At 57.4% G+C, this 17111-nt stretch overlaps 1 protein-coding gene across 4 annotated transcripts; it reads right to left on the reverse strand.

Annotated features, from left to right (window-relative positions):
* Nucleotides 1-39: 39 nt before the first annotated feature.
* Nucleotides 40-17002, reverse strand: PPP1R13L (protein phosphatase 1 regulatory subunit 13 like). Of its 4 annotated transcripts, XM_053905477.1 has the most exons (15): nt 16884-17002; nt 15490-15770; nt 14423-14526; nt 11242-11318; nt 10993-11135; nt 10101-10614; nt 9913-10011; nt 9738-9829; nt 8937-9429; nt 7321-7784; nt 3898-4029; nt 3682-3815; nt 3382-3548; nt 1630-1829; nt 40-619 (listed from the first exon to the last, which is right to left on the reverse strand). In XM_053905477.1, exons 4-15 carry the CDS (start codon nt 11294-11296, stop codon nt 581-583), a joined length of 2532 nt encoding a protein of 843 aa, XP_053761452.1. In that variant the 5' UTR covers nt 11297-11318; nt 14423-14526; nt 15490-15770; nt 16884-17002; the 3' UTR covers nt 40-580. The 4 variants fall into 4 exon arrangements, with proteins under 4 accessions (XP_053761452.1, XP_053761451.1, XP_053761454.1 ...); XM_053905476.1 differs by lacking the exon at nt 16884-17002 and having other exon boundaries at nt 15490-16188; XM_053905479.1 differs by lacking the exon at nt 16884-17002 and having other exon boundaries at nt 11232-11318; nt 15490-16188.
* Between the last annotated feature and the right edge of the window lie 109 nt (nt 17003-17111).

Here is a 17111-nt window from a genome sequence, read left to right on the forward strand (position 1 = left end):
TTATTAAGTCAGAAGGGGATCCGAAGAGAGAGGAGCCAATTCCTGTGCAAACTACCTTTATTTATAAGGAAAAACTTCCCCATCTGGTTATAAAACCAGCACTGCGTGAAGGCACTTGACTGGGGAGAGGCGGGTGGCGGGGGTCCGGGTAGAGACCAGGGTGTCTCTCCTAGCCCTGGGGAGGTGGGGGCAGAGGTGACTCCCAGGGAAATCCAGTGGAGGCGACACATCGCAGGCTCTCCTAGGCTGGGGTGTTGGCTTGTGTCGAGGGGGTGGGAGGGGGTGGCAGCAGGAATAGGAGGCACTTGGGACGGAATCTGATTTGACAAATGGAGGGGAGGGGGGTGTCTCTTGCCTCCAATGATTCCCAGCCCCATCGTGACCTCCCAGGGCTATGACAGTTTCTAGGCTGAGGTTCTCCTTCTCCCCTGGGCTTCCGGGGAAGCAGAGAGCTGGAGGTGAGGACCCCACCCCTGTAGGGCTTGGGGCCCAAGGAGAGGCAGCAGTTACTGAGGGACAGGTCTGGAGCAAAGGCAGGGACGCTTCCTCCGGTCTCCCCTGGAAACGTCCTCCTCTCCAGCTAGACCTTATTCCTCTGGGTCTTCACCCTGGGGAAGAGCTGAGGGAAGACAGGATCTTTAGACACCAGGAACTCTCACTCCCTCGTCCCACCCCCAAACTTAATGGAGTCACCCGCCCCCGAAACAGGTGGGCCGTCTCCACCCTCCCCTCCCTTCCGAGGACTCCGGCATCTCCCAAACCACCTCAGAATCCCCGAGGTCCCTGTCACGACCAAGCACCAGATGATGCCTTAGGTCAGCCGCCCAGGTAATGAAATGGAATGGAGTTTTCCATACGGCCACAAAGGAAACACCTACTGCCCCCATGGGGTCTGGTTGGGACCCGCCTCCACCTGTCCCCCAATTAAAGGAATCTTCTCCCCTGGGAATATAATGGGATCTTCCTGGTCTCCTCCCTTGACTAGAACCTCCCGCAACCCTACCATAGTTTTACTAATGGAGTCTTCTCTCCCTGCCCAGTGCGGCGTAGGGAAACCTGCCCCGCCCCCAGGCCAGTAACATACGCGTCTGTAACATCCCCCGTTACTAACAGGGTATTTTTCACCCCTTCCCTTGGCTAAAATACATTCTTCCTTGGGGCGCCTGGGTGGCTCAGTTGGTTGGGCACCCGACTCTTGGTGAGAGTGCAATCCGGCTTGGGAGTCTCTCGCTCTCCCTCTCTCTCTGCCCCTCCCCTGCGCTCTCTCTCAAAACAAATAAATAAACATTAAAACTGAAAAACAAAAAATGCTTCCTTACCTCCCAGTAATATTATTAGGGATGATAATAAAAATATTTGATTGAGTTCTGCTCAAGCTACTAAGGCAGCGCTGGGGAGTTCCCCCACGAAAGGCCGTGAGGAGGGGGCTTTTCTTTACCTCTCGCGTTACTATAATGGGCTTTTCCTCGTCTCCCCACGAACCCTAATGGGTTCTTCCGACCTCCCTCGCCGCCCACCCCCCCGCCCCGGTATAATGGACTGTCCCTCTTGCCCCTCTTTTTCCCGTGTAATCACCCCTTTCCCCCAAATAGCCCCAGGAGGCCCCCACAACCTCTCTTCCCGGCTCACCCCGAAGTAGTTACGAGGTACGTAGCCCTCCTGGCCATGCAGCAAGGCCCACCACCAGTCTGTCTCCTCTGGCCCGTCCCTGCGCAGCACGGTGACAGACTCGCCCTCCCGGAAGGACAGCTCGTCCCCGAACTCGGCGCTGTAGTCCCAGAGGGCGTACACGACGCCGTTGTGCAGCAGCCCCATACTCTGCTCCACGTCTGAAACATAAAACGGCAGGGATCGTGAGCGCACGGGGGGAGGGGGGGAGGGGGGCAAGGACACTCAGGGACACGAGACACGCCGAGGACAGGGAAAGTCCCTGGGATTTGGCGCCGCCCCAGCTGAGGGATGAGCCACCAGCAAAGCTGTGTCTCCCCGCCTAGAGCCGGGCGCCTGAGCTGGAGTCGGCCGCCAGGGCCCCGCAGTCTCTAAAATTCGAGAACATCGGGGTGCATCCAACTGGGTGTCCAACCCCAAGGCAAGATCAGTGGTCCCCACCCCTCCCGTACATCGTTAAGTCCCTCCCAGAGGTACAGTCGTCCGTGCACCACCCCCCTCCCCTACTTAAGTTTACAGTCTCTCTTCTCAACCCCTCCTTCCGATGGTACAGCCTTTCCCTTCCTCCCCCTTAAGTGGTCCCATCTCCCCCTTTCCAGATGGCGAGTCCACATGGCTTCCCCCTCCCCGAGGGGCAAAGTCTCCAAAGAGGATGCGATAACTTCTCCCGAGGGTACAGCCCACCCGCCCCCGCCTCTGCCCCCCTCCTTAAGGGGTACAATTTCCCTCAAGAATTTAACCCTTTCCCAATGGTACAGTCCAGCATGCCCCCTCTCTCCAGTGGTTCAGTCCACTGTGTTCCAGTTTCTCCTCCTCTCCCGAACTCTCCCGGGCGGAGCCTACGGTCTTCACATCTCATAGGCTCCGCCTACCTGCACAAAGGTGTAATGGCCCGACGACAGGGCACTCCCCGTCTGCCCTTGCTCACCATAAGCCCCGTGGCCCCTGTCCACTTTCTGCCGCCGGGTGGCACAGACAGCAGGCTGTCGTGTAGAGGCTCACCTCTCAAAAATACTGTCCCACCCCCAGGTCCTAGAGCCTGCCTGACGCCGACTCTGCGATGTCCCCAACCCCACCCTATGATACAGTTTGCCCAGGTGTGCAATACAGAGGCTATTCACACCCCCATGCCATTGCTGCCTACTTCCTCCCGTCACCTGGTTAGATGATGTGGCCCCTCTCGTGAGGTAAGCCTCACGTCTCACTACACGCGGAAGAGTCCCCAAGCCCCTCCCCAGAAGCCATGGCTTGCTCACCTGCCAGCTGTGTGGCACTGTATCTCCCACTGGCAGCACAGCTCACCTGCTCAGCCCTATGCCAGGCAGATGGCATAGTTGGAACGTCCAACCGCCCACGCCCGCACGCGAGAAAGCAGGTGAGCAGTGCCATTTGCAAGACCGCTCATATCCGCACAGGGGTCCAGCCTGCATGGCAGAGTGCCCATGTCCCCGCATCCCTCGAGGTTGGCGCAGTCTGCTCACCCCACACACCCAGCTTGCACCTGCCCGGTGGGAGGCCCTGTCCTCCACCCCACCCCTGGGGGTCCGTCCCACTGCCCTTCTGCTGCGATCCTGCCACTTGATTGGTGCAGCCCCCACGTCTTCTCTCCTGTGATTGGCGGCCTGCCTCCTTCCCCTCCCCGACTGCTAGCTGCGTGGCCCAGTCCCCACGACCCCCTTCCTCCCACCGAGGTGTCCCAGCGCTGCCTCGCACCTGCCAGGTAAGTGGCGCAATCGGCGTAACCCTCGCGGTAGGGGTCGCACTTCTCGATCGCCGTGGCGCCGTCGCTGAGCGTGGTGGCGAAGATTGCTGCGCCGTGCTGCACCAGCGCCGTGCAGATCGCGGTGTCGTTGCAGGACGCAGCGCAGTGCAAAGGTGTCCTAGGTGGGGAGGCGTGCGTGAGAGGCCGTGCACGCGCCCCCCGCCCCCTGCAGGTGCGTTAACCCGCAGCGCCGTCCTGCCCCCCTCCCGCCCCCCCCCCCCCCCCACGGCCCCGTGCGGGTCTGGGCTCACCAGCCGTGGCTGTCAGGGGAGTTGACGTTGGCCCCAGCCGCGATTAGGAAGTCCACGATGGGGTAGTTGGCGCCGCAGATGGCGTTGTGCAGAGCCGTGATGCCCTCCTCGTTGGGCTGGCTCGGGTCGTTCATCTGGGCGGACGGGGGACGCAGAGACTCAGTCCCGCGTCCCCCAGCCTCCACCCCGCCGGCCCTGCACTTCGGCAACACTCACCTCCTTCACTGCCTGCTGCACCACGTCCAGCTCCCCGGTCAGCGCGGCGTCCAGCAGGAGCACAAGCGGGTTGAGGCGGGCGCGGCGGACCTTGCGCGGGGAGCCCGCCTTCCGCAGCACCGAGCGCGTCTCCTGGGGGACAGGGAGGGGGGCTTCAGTGACTTGGGAGAGTTTGTTGATATACCCGTTACTCAAAGGGGAAAATAGACGACGGTAGCTGCCCCAGGTCGTCCAACTAGACAGAGGTGAAGGCTGGGATTGGAGGACAGGGAGGTACAGAGCCTGAGTCCAGAGGGCGGGGTGGGGGCGGGGCGGGGGTAGGATCCCTCAGTTCTACAGCCTCTGGTTCCCTACAATTGTCAGGGAATCTGGTGATTATGGAATCCTGGGCCCTGAGAACTGAGAGGAAGCTGGGAGACCATGGAGTTGTTGATTGTGGAAGCCAGATAGTCAACCCACCCGCAGTCTTATTTCTTTTATAAAACATAAATGCTGTGAAACGCACAGACAACAGGTTGCCCAGTGTTAATTCCGGATGTTCGGAATTAGAATATTTATCCTCTTATTCCTTCTGCTTTCTTGTTTTTGATGTTCAAGTTCAAGTATCCTACAAGATTCGTTTATTCTGAGCACATAGCATTTGTGATTCTGGTCTTTGATGTCAATGATGTCAAGATCCTGGAATTCGGAGATCCCAAGAGCCACTGGTTTCCAAAATTCTCTGATGTGCAGCTATAGGTCAGATTTCCAATGTTGAGTCCAGGAATGCTAAGCTGTGCCATTTCAGATCGCTGAAGACCCAGCATGTCACATTCCCAAGATTCTATGATTGGGAACTTTAATATTTTAAGTTTAGAATTTCTTCCAAAAGATTGGAAGGAGCTACTCAGTGTTAATCCTTGTTCTCTCTGACCGCTGTGATTTTGGCCTCTTTATTCTTTTATCTATTTCCTCCTGCTTAGTATGGTGTTTGTGTATTCCTTTCTAGTGGAAAATGTTCACTTAAAATATAATTCTGGAGGCACCTGCTTGGCTCAGTGTGTAAACCGTGCAACTCTTGATCTTGGGTTTGTGAGTTCAAGCCCCATGTTGGGTGTAGAGATTACTTAAAAAAAATAAAATCTTTGGAAGTGCCTGGGTGGCTCAGTTAAGTGTCCGACTTCAGCTCAGGTCATGATGTCACAGTTTGTGAATTCGAGCCCCAAGTGGGGCCCAGTGCTGACAGCTCAGAGCCTGAAGCCTGCTTCGAATTCTGTCTCCCTCTCTCTCTGCCCCTCCCCTGCTCATACTCTGTCTCTCAAAAATAAAAATAAAACATTTAAAAAATGTAAAAAATAAAATAAAATCTTTGGGGCACCTGGGTGGCTCAGTTGGTTGAGCATCTGACTCTTGATTTCAGCTAGCGTCATGATCCCAGAGTTGTGGGTTCGAATCCCACATCAGGCTCTGTGTTGGGCGTGGAGATTGCTTGAGATTCTCTCTCTCCCTCTGCCCCTTTCCTACCCCCTCTTTAAAATAAAATAAAATAAAATAAAATAAAATAAAATAAAATAAAATAAAATAAAATAGGGGCGCCTGGGTGGCATAGTCGGTTAAGCGTCCAACTTCAGCCAGGTCACGATCTCGCGGTCCGTGAGTTCGAGCCCCGCGTCGGGCTCTGGGCTGATGGCTCGGAGCCTGGAGCCTGTTTCCGATTCTGTGTCTCCCTCTCTCTCTGCCCCTCCCCCGTTCATGCTCTGTCTCTCTCTGTCCCAAAAATAAATAAAAAACGTTGAAAAAAAATTAAAAAAAATAAAAAATAAAATAAAATAAAATAATAAAATAAAATAAAATAAAATAAAATAAAAAGGGGCTCCTGGGTGGCTCAGTTGGTTAAGCGCATGACTTTGGCTCAGGTCATGATCTCACGGTTCGTGAGTTCGAGCCCCGCATCGGGCTCTGTGCTGACAGCTCAAAGCCTGGAGCCTGCTTCGGATCCTGTGTCTCCCTCTCTCTCTCTGCCCCTTCCCTGCTCATGCTGTGTCTCTCTGTCTCTCTAAAATAAATAAACATTACCAAAAAAATGAATGAAAAATAAAATAAAATAATAAAATCTTAAAAAAAAAATAGAATTCTGTATTACAGCGTATTTGTGCACTAATCTGTGATTTCCTGGTGTGTTACTGACTTAAATGCTAAGATCCTGTTCTTCAAAACTTCAGTGCCTGAGGGTTCTGAAATTTCACTGTTCTGAGACTGATAACAAGATTTAACTCTTGAATTCTGTGAGTTTTCAGGTCTCTCTGTGGCCAAGACTTTGTGATTCTATGATGAGGTCATTTCAAGACGTTGTCATTCTTCCATTCTTGATTTCAAGATCCTGAATCTTGGCTCCGCCCCCAGGGGGGCTTGGGAATAGGCATTTTGGGGTGTCTATCCGGTCCCTGCTTCTTCTCCGGGAATCGTTCCCCTCTCTCCGTCCATCCACACTGAGAGAACAGGACTGTTCTATGTGACTACACCCGCCCACCCCAAGCCAAGATGCAGGGACTGGACCAAATTCAGCAGGAGACCATCCATCCCCCGGTCAAAAGCTAACAATGATAATAGTAGTTACCAGTTAAGTGCCAGGCACTATTCTAAGCACTACGTGCTTAATCCTTACAGCGACCCTGTGGTTATTCTCTGCGCCCACCCCCCCGCCCTGACCCGGCCATTTTACAGATGAAGAAACTGAGGTCCAGAGAGGCTAAGTATCTTGCCTCAGGTTGCACAGCTGATAAATGCCGTGGAGCTGGGATTTGAACCCAGGCAGCCCAGCTCTGCAGCTGGTGAACTTAATCACGACACCCACAGCCTCAGGGACCAGAGACTTGCTCTTGCAGTTTTGAATGAAAGAAGCTCTGAGTGGCGTCCGAGGACACCATGGGCTTGAACTCAGAGGTCATTTGGGGTCTTGGGCGGGGGCGCATTTCTAGCCATGGCACAGGCTTGCTGAGGTCTGAGAGGAGAGAGCGGATCCCCAGAGAATGCAGACATGAGCCTGTGCAGCAACCGGGGAGAGAAACGGGGAATACTTTGATTCAGGCAGGCTTTTCAGGTCCCGGAATAGACCCGCTGTTGTGCCAAGATACACTCATTTCCAGGTTGTAAGACTCCCAAGATTCCCGAAGGGATGCCCTCGGGGGGGCAGGTTATCGGAGAGGAGCAGAGAAAGTCTCTGTGTGGCCAAGGCTTCCGAATGCCTCCCCGTATACGTCCTCCCTGTCATCAGAACGCAGGCGCGCCTAGATTAAAGACTACATTTCCCAGCCTCCCTTGCACCTGGGTTCCTGGCCAGTTGGAAGAGGCAGATGTGATGTGTGCCACGTCCAGGTTCTGCCCTAAAAGGGAAAGGGCGCTTCCCTGTGCTAACATACCCCTGTTTCCTCCTGTGTTACTTACCATGCTCTGTAGCTGGTCTGATGGGCTGAGCTGGGGCAGGGCCGGGGGTGGTACGGGCGCTGGTGGGGCAGGAGCAGGGGGCCCTGCCCTGGCCTCGGACGCCTCAGTGATGGGGGACAGCTCGGGCTCAGGCCCCCCGGGCCCCCCGGGCCCCCCGTGGCGATGGAAGAGGCGGCTGATGATCTGCTGGTATTGTTTCTTGTGGGTGGGGGGCAGGGCCACAGCTGGGCTCTGCTCCATGGAGCCCCTGCGTTTGAGGGGCCGGGGTATCTCTGCCAGCACCCGGGCCACCTCCTCTAGCTCGGGCACCGACTGTGCCTCGGGTGGCAGTGCTGGCTGCAGCCTCGTGGGGCTGAGGGGCCGAGTTACAGCGCCTTCATCTGCGTCCCCGGCCTCCAGCACTGGCGTCAGCAGCCCTTCCAGGTCCGGCTCTGGCTCCAGCTCAGGGGGAGGTTTGGGAGAGCCTAGAAGGAACAAGAAGCCCATCAGAGGGTGAATCCCTGGGAGAACCCCAAGACGCCCTCCCCACAACCTCCAGGACCTGCAGCCAGCATCTGATTTGCTGTGTGACCCCGGGGCAGTTCCTTGCTGTCTCTGGGCTACTTTCCATGAGCGGCGAATACCATCCAATTGTGACATCTCCCACGTGTCGAGTGCTTAGCACGCGCCTGGTGCTTTCCGCGCCTGCTTTACTGAATTCTCACCACTACTTTGTGAGGTAGGTATTACTATCATCTTCTTATTTACAGAAAGAGAAGCTGAGCCTCAGAGGGGGTGGTCAGTTGCCCAAAGCCACATGCTTGGGATTTGAACTCAGTGCTCTCTGACTTCTGAATCGTGTGCCCCTGCCATCGTGATAGATTTGACTTTCGAAGATTCTAAGACCTTCCTCGCCTACCCTCTCAGGCAGAATACTCAATCCTGGCGCTTGATGGTCTCTTCTTGGTCTGATCCCTCTCTATCAGAGCGTCTAGAGCAGGTAGAAATAGTAACGATCACTCCATACACACATTACTCCACTGAACGCCCATCAAAATCTACGAGGTAGAGACTATTAATCTGTCTTCACAGATGACAAAACAGAAGCTCGGATAGGTTAGCTAATGTATCCTGAGTCATACAGCAAGTCCATGGTGGAAAGGAGCTCTAAACCCATTTCGCTTTCACTCTAGGCTCTGTGCTAGTCACACACACACACACACACACACACACACACACACACACGTTAATGATTATAATACAATAGCTATCGAGAACTTCCTATACATCAGGCCCTATTTTAATGACTTTATACGGATTAAATAATCTAATACCATATCTGAGTGAGATGGGCTCTATCACCTTTTACACTCAAGGAAATTGAGGTCCAGAGAGGTTAAGTGACTTGCCCGAGGTCACACAGCACAGAGCCAGGCAGTCGGATTCCAGGGTCCATGCTTAACCACTGTGCTGTCCCTAGCTCCCGAGCAAATTCCCAAGCTCCTGTAGCCTAGCTCTCTGTAGGGACAATGTCCGGAAACGGGTGTTTGGCTGTGATGTCTCCCCCAGCTGTTCTGGTCTCCAGCCAAGTGTCCTCCCTCTAACCAGCCCTCTGGGCCACCCCACTGTTGACTCACCTTCGCTCACAGGGGCCCAAGTTTGTTGGGGAGGTTGGGGGGCTGGGGCGGGGGGCTGAGGCTGGGGCTGAGGCTGGGGCTGGGGCTGGGGCTGGGGCTGGGGCTGGGGCTGGGGCAGAGGCTGGGGCTGGGGCTGGGGGGGAGGCTGGGGCTGAAGGGGCACCTGGGGCTGGGGAGGCAGCTTAGGCGGGGGTGCTCGGGAGAAGATGGGGGAGCCCGGGAGCATGGCCCTGCTGGCCCCGTGCTCCCAAAAGGCATTCTGCAGCTTGAATATCATGCTGAGGGGGATGGGACGCTGGCGCGGGGCACTGCGGGGCTGGGGGCTGGAAGGAGGCATGGGGATGCGGCTAACAGGCTGCCAGCTGCGGGGCAAAGTGCCTGATGGCCCCGCGGAGCCCAGGGATCTGCGGTAGCCGCCCACATCGGAACGCCGGTCGTTGGCCAGAGGGGAGACCTTGTAGTTTCGGGGCAGAGTGGCACTGGTGAGGTTGTCCTGGGGGAGAAAGAGGCAAGGAGGAAAGAAGGGGCTCAGGTGGGAGGAAGTTAGGGACAAAGAATGATAAAGGAGGAGGCAGAAGGGGGAGGGAGGTAAGGGTAGAAGGTCAGAAGGGAGAGAAGGGGAGGGAAGGCAGAGGGGGTGAGGGAAAGAGAGGGTCAGGGAGAGGGGCAGAAATCCAGGATGAAGAAGGAAGAGCTTAGGGTGGAAGGCACGGAAACTGGGGGGTGCAGCCGGGAGTGGGAGCTGGTCCTAGCCTCATTCCTGGCCCCTGCCCACCAGCCCCCTCCCCGGCAGCCTCTCACCTTGCTGGTGGCCCCCAGCCCGTCCAGGCTGCTTTCTCTCCAGGGTAACAGCTGCAGGCCTGGCGAAGCAGGCCGCGAGAAGACGTCCAGGCCTGCAAGGCGGGAGTCATTAGGGTCTGGGGGACACCTCTCCGCCCCCCACCCCCCTCCGCTCCTCTGGCCTCCCACCACTCACGTTCATAGCTCGCTGTCTGCGAAGGCTTCTTCTCGTACGCCACGTCCAGGTCAGACTCATTCCAGGCTTTGGGGGGCCGCCGGCGCAGCGTTAAGTCGTCTAGGGAGAAGTTGCAAATGGGGGATATGGCGGGAGGCTGGTCCCAGGCCCGCGTCCCTCCCATCCCCCAAATAGGGCCCCTGGTTCACCTTGAGCGCGCAGAGGTGGGGCGAAAGCGCTGCCGCCCGCGCCCAGTAGGGGGCTCCCAAAAGCGACAGGCGCATCGTAGGCTGAGGTCTGGGGGCGTGGCGAGGGCCCGCGCTCAGGGAAGAAGGCCTGGGGCCCTTCGGCCAGGGGGCTGCCACGCGGGGAGCCGGTGCGGCCCAGGAAGTCGAAGGTCGTGGGGGGACCCTGCTGGCGGAGCGGGCCCGATCCGGGCCGCGGGGAGGGCGCACGGCCGAGGGGGCCGCCTGCGCCATCGAAGGCGCGGGGCCGGGGTGAGGGCGCGCGGTCCAGGCTGCCGTAGGCATCCGGCTGCAGGTAGAGCGGGGTGCGCGGTGACGAAGGCCGGCCTTTAGGGGACAGCGGGCTGTAGGGGAGCAAAGCCGGGGCGTTCTCGGAGCGTCCGAAAGAGGAGGTGTCTGCGCCGTCGCTGGCCGCCTTCCGGGGAGACCCACGGCTGCTAAAGTGCTCGGGGACCGGGCTGGAGCTGTACCGGGACAGCTGTGGGGAGGCCCGCACATTGAGGGGGCAAAGGAGACATTAGTCGAGGGGGTTAGTAGAAGATCAAAAGAGGTCATCGAAAATTCACGCGGGGGAGTTAGACCGGCGCTGGAGATTCAGGCACAGGGAGCCCTGGTGAGGGGGTACTGGTGAGACAGCCCTGAAATTGGGGCCGAGGCTAGCCCATACAGCGCCTTTCTGCCGCTTAGGAAAAGGCCCTGTTCTTCCGAGGGTCCTGTTAGATGTCCATTTCTACTGGTCCCCGCCTTCCGGTGCCCTTAAATAGCCCACAGACTCTATAATCCTATGCGACAGAACTCCAGGCAGAAAGAAGCTGGCTTTGGGGGCCAAGGTGGGGACCAAGGCGAAGAGGCTCACCCTAGAGGGGGCTCCCGCCTGTGAGCCGACAGGCGTCGGCGAGTCTGACCACAGCGACTCCAACTGTTTGGTCAGTTCATCCACCTTGGCCGCCGCCGTGTCCAGCTCCATCTGTTTGAGGTCCATGTGTCTCATGGCCAGCGCTGGGCAGGAGGGAAGGGCGGTAAGGACCCGGATCGCGCGGGCAGAGCCCCGCCTCTACCCTGGAGGGCCCCTTGCGGGCAAGCCCCGCCCCCTACCCCAGCTCACACTGGAAGTTCAGGTCCAGAAGGTCCCTGGTGCTCTGGAATGCCTCGCTGTCCATGGTGCCGGCCGAAGCGGGGCGCCTGCGTGGGGTGTGAGGAGAGAGCCTTCTCAGACCCGGCCCGCAGGGAGCCAGGGGTCCTTGAGGAGCGGGACGGCACCTTTACTCTCCTAATTTTTTCCACTGGAAGCGCTATACCCCTCCGCTTCCCTGGCTGGGAAATGCCAACTCCTTCCAATCTCCCTGGGGGCGCCTGGGTGGCTCAGTCGGTTAAGCTTCCGACTTCGGCTCAGGTCATGATCTCACGGTCCGTGAGTTCGAGCCCCGCGTCGGGCTCTGTGCTGACAGCTCAGAGCCTGGAGCCTGTTTCAGACTCTGTGTCTCCCTCTCTCTCTGACCCTCCCCCGTTCATGCTCTGTCTCTCTCTCGGTCTCAAAAGTAAATAAAAACGTTAAAATCTTCCTGGAAGTCTCGGGGCAGAGTTCACTGTCCACCTCTCTATCTCAGTCCTAATGAGAGTTGAATCACTCCTTCATCAATTATCTACCGATCACCTACCGATCACCTACGGTGTGTGCCAGGGCCTGTGTAGTGGCTCGAGGGCATAACGAAATGAAATAACAACTATTTGTCGAGGGGCCACCGCCTGGGAGAACTGAGCTGAGTGCTTTGCACCCTCACTTGACGGTCACGATCAGTGTAGCAGGCCAGAAAGTGGGGCTCCGAAACATTTGTTCAACATCAGTCGGCAGTACTAGGTTTCACACCTGCACCTAACTTGTGAGTCTGGGTCCTCTCGACCAGACAGGAAGAGTCCCCCACAGGGCAGGGACCAACTCAGCTTCCTCTCCCCAGAGTAGACCTTGTTCACAGGGACCCAGGGTTAACAGGAAGAATAGGGAGGTGGCTGGGCTGCTGTGGTCACGGGTTCAGAGGAACCGGTCAAGCCAGGACCATCCCCATGGTAGCCACCACGCCCCACCAGCTTTGCCACCTCCCCTGTCTGCACCAACCCCTTAGCTTTGGAGGTGCAGGCGTGGGAAGCAGGGCAGGCTGGGGCACGCTGATTCTGGCCTCTGGGAAGCCTCGGAACAGAACCTGTTGGGGCTGGTGGTTCATCCTGGTGTGCTGGGAGCATGTGACTTTGGGCAACAAGTCCCTTCCACTCCCCGGGCCTCAGTTTCCCCAACGGTGGGAGGAGGAGGCCAATCAGCTATTCTCAGAGGCCTCTTCAATCTCTCAGAGGCCTAGATTCTGAAATGGTAGGACCTTGAGACTGCACTTAAAGCTCTACAGAGCCTAAAACTCTCAGCTTGAAAGTCTACTGTCTGAAAGTCCTGAGTCCGAGATTCCATCTTTGGAACATTCTAGAATTCTCCAGTGTCGCTAGCCTAGATGTCTCCATCTTCCTGCACTGTGGTCTCTCTATCCCAGGATTCCACTGTCCTGAAAGTCTAGCTGAATGCACGGTAGAGAGAACGATTGCGAGGATCGTGGCCAGAGATCGCAAGAGGAATTAAGGCTCTGGGAACTCAGGCCTCAGAAAGTAGAAACCACAGGAATCAGAACTCAGGGCCCTTAGAATCTCAGACACACGTGAAAACGCTCTTGTCTGTTAAAATATAAAAACGGACAACTCCATGCGGCCTCCAGTGCGCGCATTCTGGCAGTGAGAGGTTCTTCTGGGGGTTTCAGGACTCCCACATTTCTAAGGCTCTCAGATCCCATGCTTGACAGCCTCTGGCTCTAAGGAAATGCCAAGGCTGGGCGTGGGGCCCTCGCGGGGCTGGAGCGGGCAGAGGGGTTGTCCGGGCCGCCAGGGGGCGCTCTGGGTCACGGCCCGAACCTGGCGGGGCAGGCGGACAGCGAGTGAGCTCAGACCCCGGGAATGCGCTGCGGGCCCGGGCAGGTGCCTCACCTCCCGCGACAGGCGAGGCGTGGGGGGCGAGGGAAGGAGCGGGCGGGGCGCGAGGGCGGTACAGGCCGCGCCTCTGCTCCCAGGTCCCTGCCCTCCACTTCCACCTCCCGGCTCCCCCTCCTGCGGACTCCAATCCACCCCAGGATACCCTCTAACCCCAACTCCCACTCCTCCCCTCCCCTCCCCTCCCACCCCTAACTCTCCTTTCCCCCGCCCTCGTGCACGCGGCCAAGCCAAGTTCTTCGCGGTTAAGGATCTCGGGGGGCTTCCTGGAGGAATCATCCGCAGTGGGAACCAAGTCAGAGCGCCAGGCTAGGCTGGGAATACCCTACTTGAAATCCTACATTTCCGTCCGGACTGACTGTCGCCAGGAGAGGCCCCACCCTCTCTAGGACTTGGTTTTCCCCTCTCTAAGTCTCTACCCTGGGCTAGTTATATTCTGTGCCTCAGTTACCTCGTGTGTATAATGGGGAAATTAATACCTTCACCTCAAAAGGGTGTGAGGTTTGAGTGACATAATTTAGGTACAGTGTTTAGAACAATGCAGGCACCAAATAAAGTTCACACATATAGGATTCTTAATTAGGGACTTTTCATGGCTGTTCATTAAGATAACATAGGATCTGGCACACAGTGAGGGCTCAAGACCCAGAGTAATCTGTTGGGTTTTTTTTTTCCCCCCTCCCAACAAGAGAGCCCGTTCGGCTCTTTCTGAGATTCTAAAAGCCATGAGTTTTGACCTCTGGAGTCTCGACTTCCTAAGCCCTCAATCCTCTCCGGTCACTAGCGAGTTCTGGCTAGTGGTCATCCCCAGTAATCTAGGCAGAGGTGCATGGGGAGAGAGAAGATTCCAGAGAGAAGGTGGCAAAAGCCCAGGATGTGGGCTGTGCCTGCTCTCCAGCCTTAGTTTCCCCAGTGGAGTAGAGAGGAGTCATTCCCTGGGGTGGAGTCAGTAAGCACCTTTGGGCAGTTGCCCGAAACTTCTGTAGACAATGGGGACCATCCCATCTACCTATCAGCGCTGAGCCTGGCTCACAGGGAGCTCTGTCTTGGCAGCCACGGTTATTATTTTTAATTTCATCTCAGGCTATCACCAAATGCCCTTCAAGCCCAGACATTAGGAAGTTCTTCCCTCTCTCATCAGAACCCCCTTCCTCCCCCACCCCCTTGTTTAATCCCATCACATGACTCATGGGGGCGGAGAGAGGGGGGAGACAGAGGGAGGTGCAGGTCCCTGCCCTCCCCCAGCTTCAAGGACAGACACACACCTCCAGAATTAGCCTCTATCCCTCGCTTATCTCCCACACAACCTCAGGTCAGACAGATGGGGGTGGAGGTGACATTTCTCACCTCAGGGTCAGGGCGAGGAGCCCTAGGAGAGAGAAGGTTAGTCAGAAAATCTGGTGGGAATGAATGGCATCCCGTCTCCCAGACAGGCTGCAGAAAGAGGAGGAAGCCAAACTCCTATCAACTCTGCTACCTGTGTGACTTCTTAGCCTCAGTTTACCCCTGTCCTCTCTGGGCAATGACTGCGTAGGGCCCAGGCATGCAAGCCTCCCAGAATCCAATCCTACCTTCTGGAATTCTGGTTCTGGGTTCCAGAACCCCCTCTGCAAACCCCAAGTTATTTCCCACCTCCGTGGGGTAATGGGAGGATCCCGCTCCCACCAGGGGGCGCCCTGGGGTGGAGGTCCCTCCTCTGGTTAGGCAGGTCTGACGCCCCGGTTAATGATATGTTGGCGATGTCGCAGCCCCACAGAGGTTGGAGAGCTGCCTCGGTTCCCCTCCTCGCCCCCACCCCAGAGCCGGAAAGTGTAGGGAGCGCCGGAACCTAGCCTCCAGGGGGACCTCGGGGGCTTGTCCTGCTACATTCCAGGGACCCGAGTTCCACTATCCCCATCCCACTCCTAATTCCACCTTGAGACCTAGAGGCTTGGTCGAGAAGGCAGCTGGAGGGCGGCAGGGATGGCCGCCCTTTCCAGGGTCCAGAAGTCCGAGTCTTGTCATTGCTGCCCAAGACTCAGGGATCTGATACTCCAATTCTACTCAAAGACTCAGGCTTTCGAGAGCGCCCAACTCGTGGAACTCGGGAGTCCCAGCTCCAGCGTCCCCCCAGGACCACGGGGTCCGAGCCCTCCACCCCAAGAACTCAGGCATCAGGGTCCCCTTTCCTTCTGCCCAGTGAATATGAGTCCTTTCCTTCGAAGGACCCTGGCATCTGCGAACGCCCAATTCCGCCCTGGGAATCGGTGTCCGAGTCCCCTCCCAGTCCTCCCAGGGACGCGGTGTCGGGCTCCCCCCGAGCCGCTGGACCCCAGGGGTGGGTGGAACTCACGGATCCGGGGCAAATCCTGGCACCGGGGGACTTCCTCCGGCTCCGGCTCCGGCTGCGGGGAGCGGAGGACGGGGCGGGGCAGGCGCCGGGAACAGGTTAGACGACGTGACTCCGGCAGACGGGAGGCGGGTCCCAGAGAGGAGGGGGAGTAGGGGTCGCCTCGAGCACCTTGGGACTTGTAGTCCTGCAGGGGCAGTAGGCCGACTTCTCGAGACGTTCCCATTGGGAATCACCCAAAGTCCATTTCACAGACAGGAAGGGCGAGGTCCAGAAGCCGAGGTCTATGTGGCCACGCAGATAGAATTCAGACTTTAATCTCGCCGGGGCTGCAGGAGGCAGACTCCTGAGTCCCTGTCCCACCCCTCCAGGCTTAGTTTCCCCCTCCTAGAAAGAAGATTTGGACGCCACTAAAGGGTTAGAAGGTTAGAGGTTGGGGGAGACTCACATGCCCCGCCCCTAAGTCGAGAAGACACCCTCGCTAAATCAGTATCGCCTCGAGTCTCTGAATCTCAATCTCCCCGTCGGTAAAAAGGATGGGTTGGATCTTTATACGATTTCCTAGCAAGAGTCCAAAGTCTTAGGCTGGGACTACAATCCCCAGCAGCTTCCACGATGGACATCGGGCGTCTCCCCTCCTTGCGCCCTCTGGGAATTGTAGTCCCGAGCCCGCAGTCCCGGAGTCTCGCCCACGCTGGGGAAACTGTCTGGTGATCCCGGGCTGAGGGAACGCGTTCCCTTCCCCTGACCCTCCCACCGCTCTGAGAAGCCGCTCACACCCAGAGAAGGAGGGACGCCCCAATTGTGGAATAGGATCCGAAATCACGGCAGAGGGGGCGGGAAGTGGCTCTGACACACTGGCCAGGAATGCAGTCGGGTCACCCTGTCTAGCCGCCATCCCGCGGCTCCGCCCGCCGCCCCAAGCGGTGTGGTCCCTGTGGAAAGGGGCGTGGATGCGACCCCCAAATCCGCGGCCGCGTGCCTCTGTTTACACGCGCCCCCCGGCAGAGAAAGGGCGCTGCTCAAGCCTTCTACTCCCTCTCTCTTCCTCAGAGCCTTACAGGAAGGTCCCCCACGCACTAGACTAAATTCTCGGGGGCATCTATATGTCTCATTTGATCCACAAACCCCGCCCTTTAGTCCGCACCGCCCCACGCGTGATTAACTCGTCTGGAAGCCCCGCCTCGGAGCCCACAGGCTCCTCCCTCTAGGTTTCCCGCGCCCTAGGAGTCCAGAAGCCCCGCCCCTGGCTGGTACTTCAACGCCCTCCGGAGGAATTACACCATTTCTCCATTTTCCCACCTGTCCCACTCAAGTTCCGAATTTCCCAGGCATCTGGGCCTCCCAAGAAGGGATTGTGACACTGAAAGCACAGCCCTGCCAACCTACACTCTTACCTGTCTCTTTAAGAATCTCAGACCAATCGACCTTCCTGTCTCTTTAAGAGTTAGAAGCTACCAATGTGGCTGCCCCTTTAAGGCGACGTTGGCGCAATTAAAGTCCGAGACATGGAGGGGGATATGCGCCGAGACCTGATGAGGCGCTAACTCCCGCCCAGGAGCCAGGCAGCTGTTTTCGGGAGCAGATTTTCGGGAAAAGAACGTCTTCCTCGGCTGTCTGCTCTG

Source organism: Panthera pardus, unplaced genomic scaffold (assembly GCF_024362965.1).
Source record: "Panthera pardus isolate Hobbes unplaced genomic scaffold, ASM2436296v1 HiC_scaffold_18, whole genome shotgun sequence".
Lineage (NCBI taxonomy): Eukaryota > Metazoa > Chordata > Mammalia > Carnivora > Felidae > Panthera > Panthera pardus.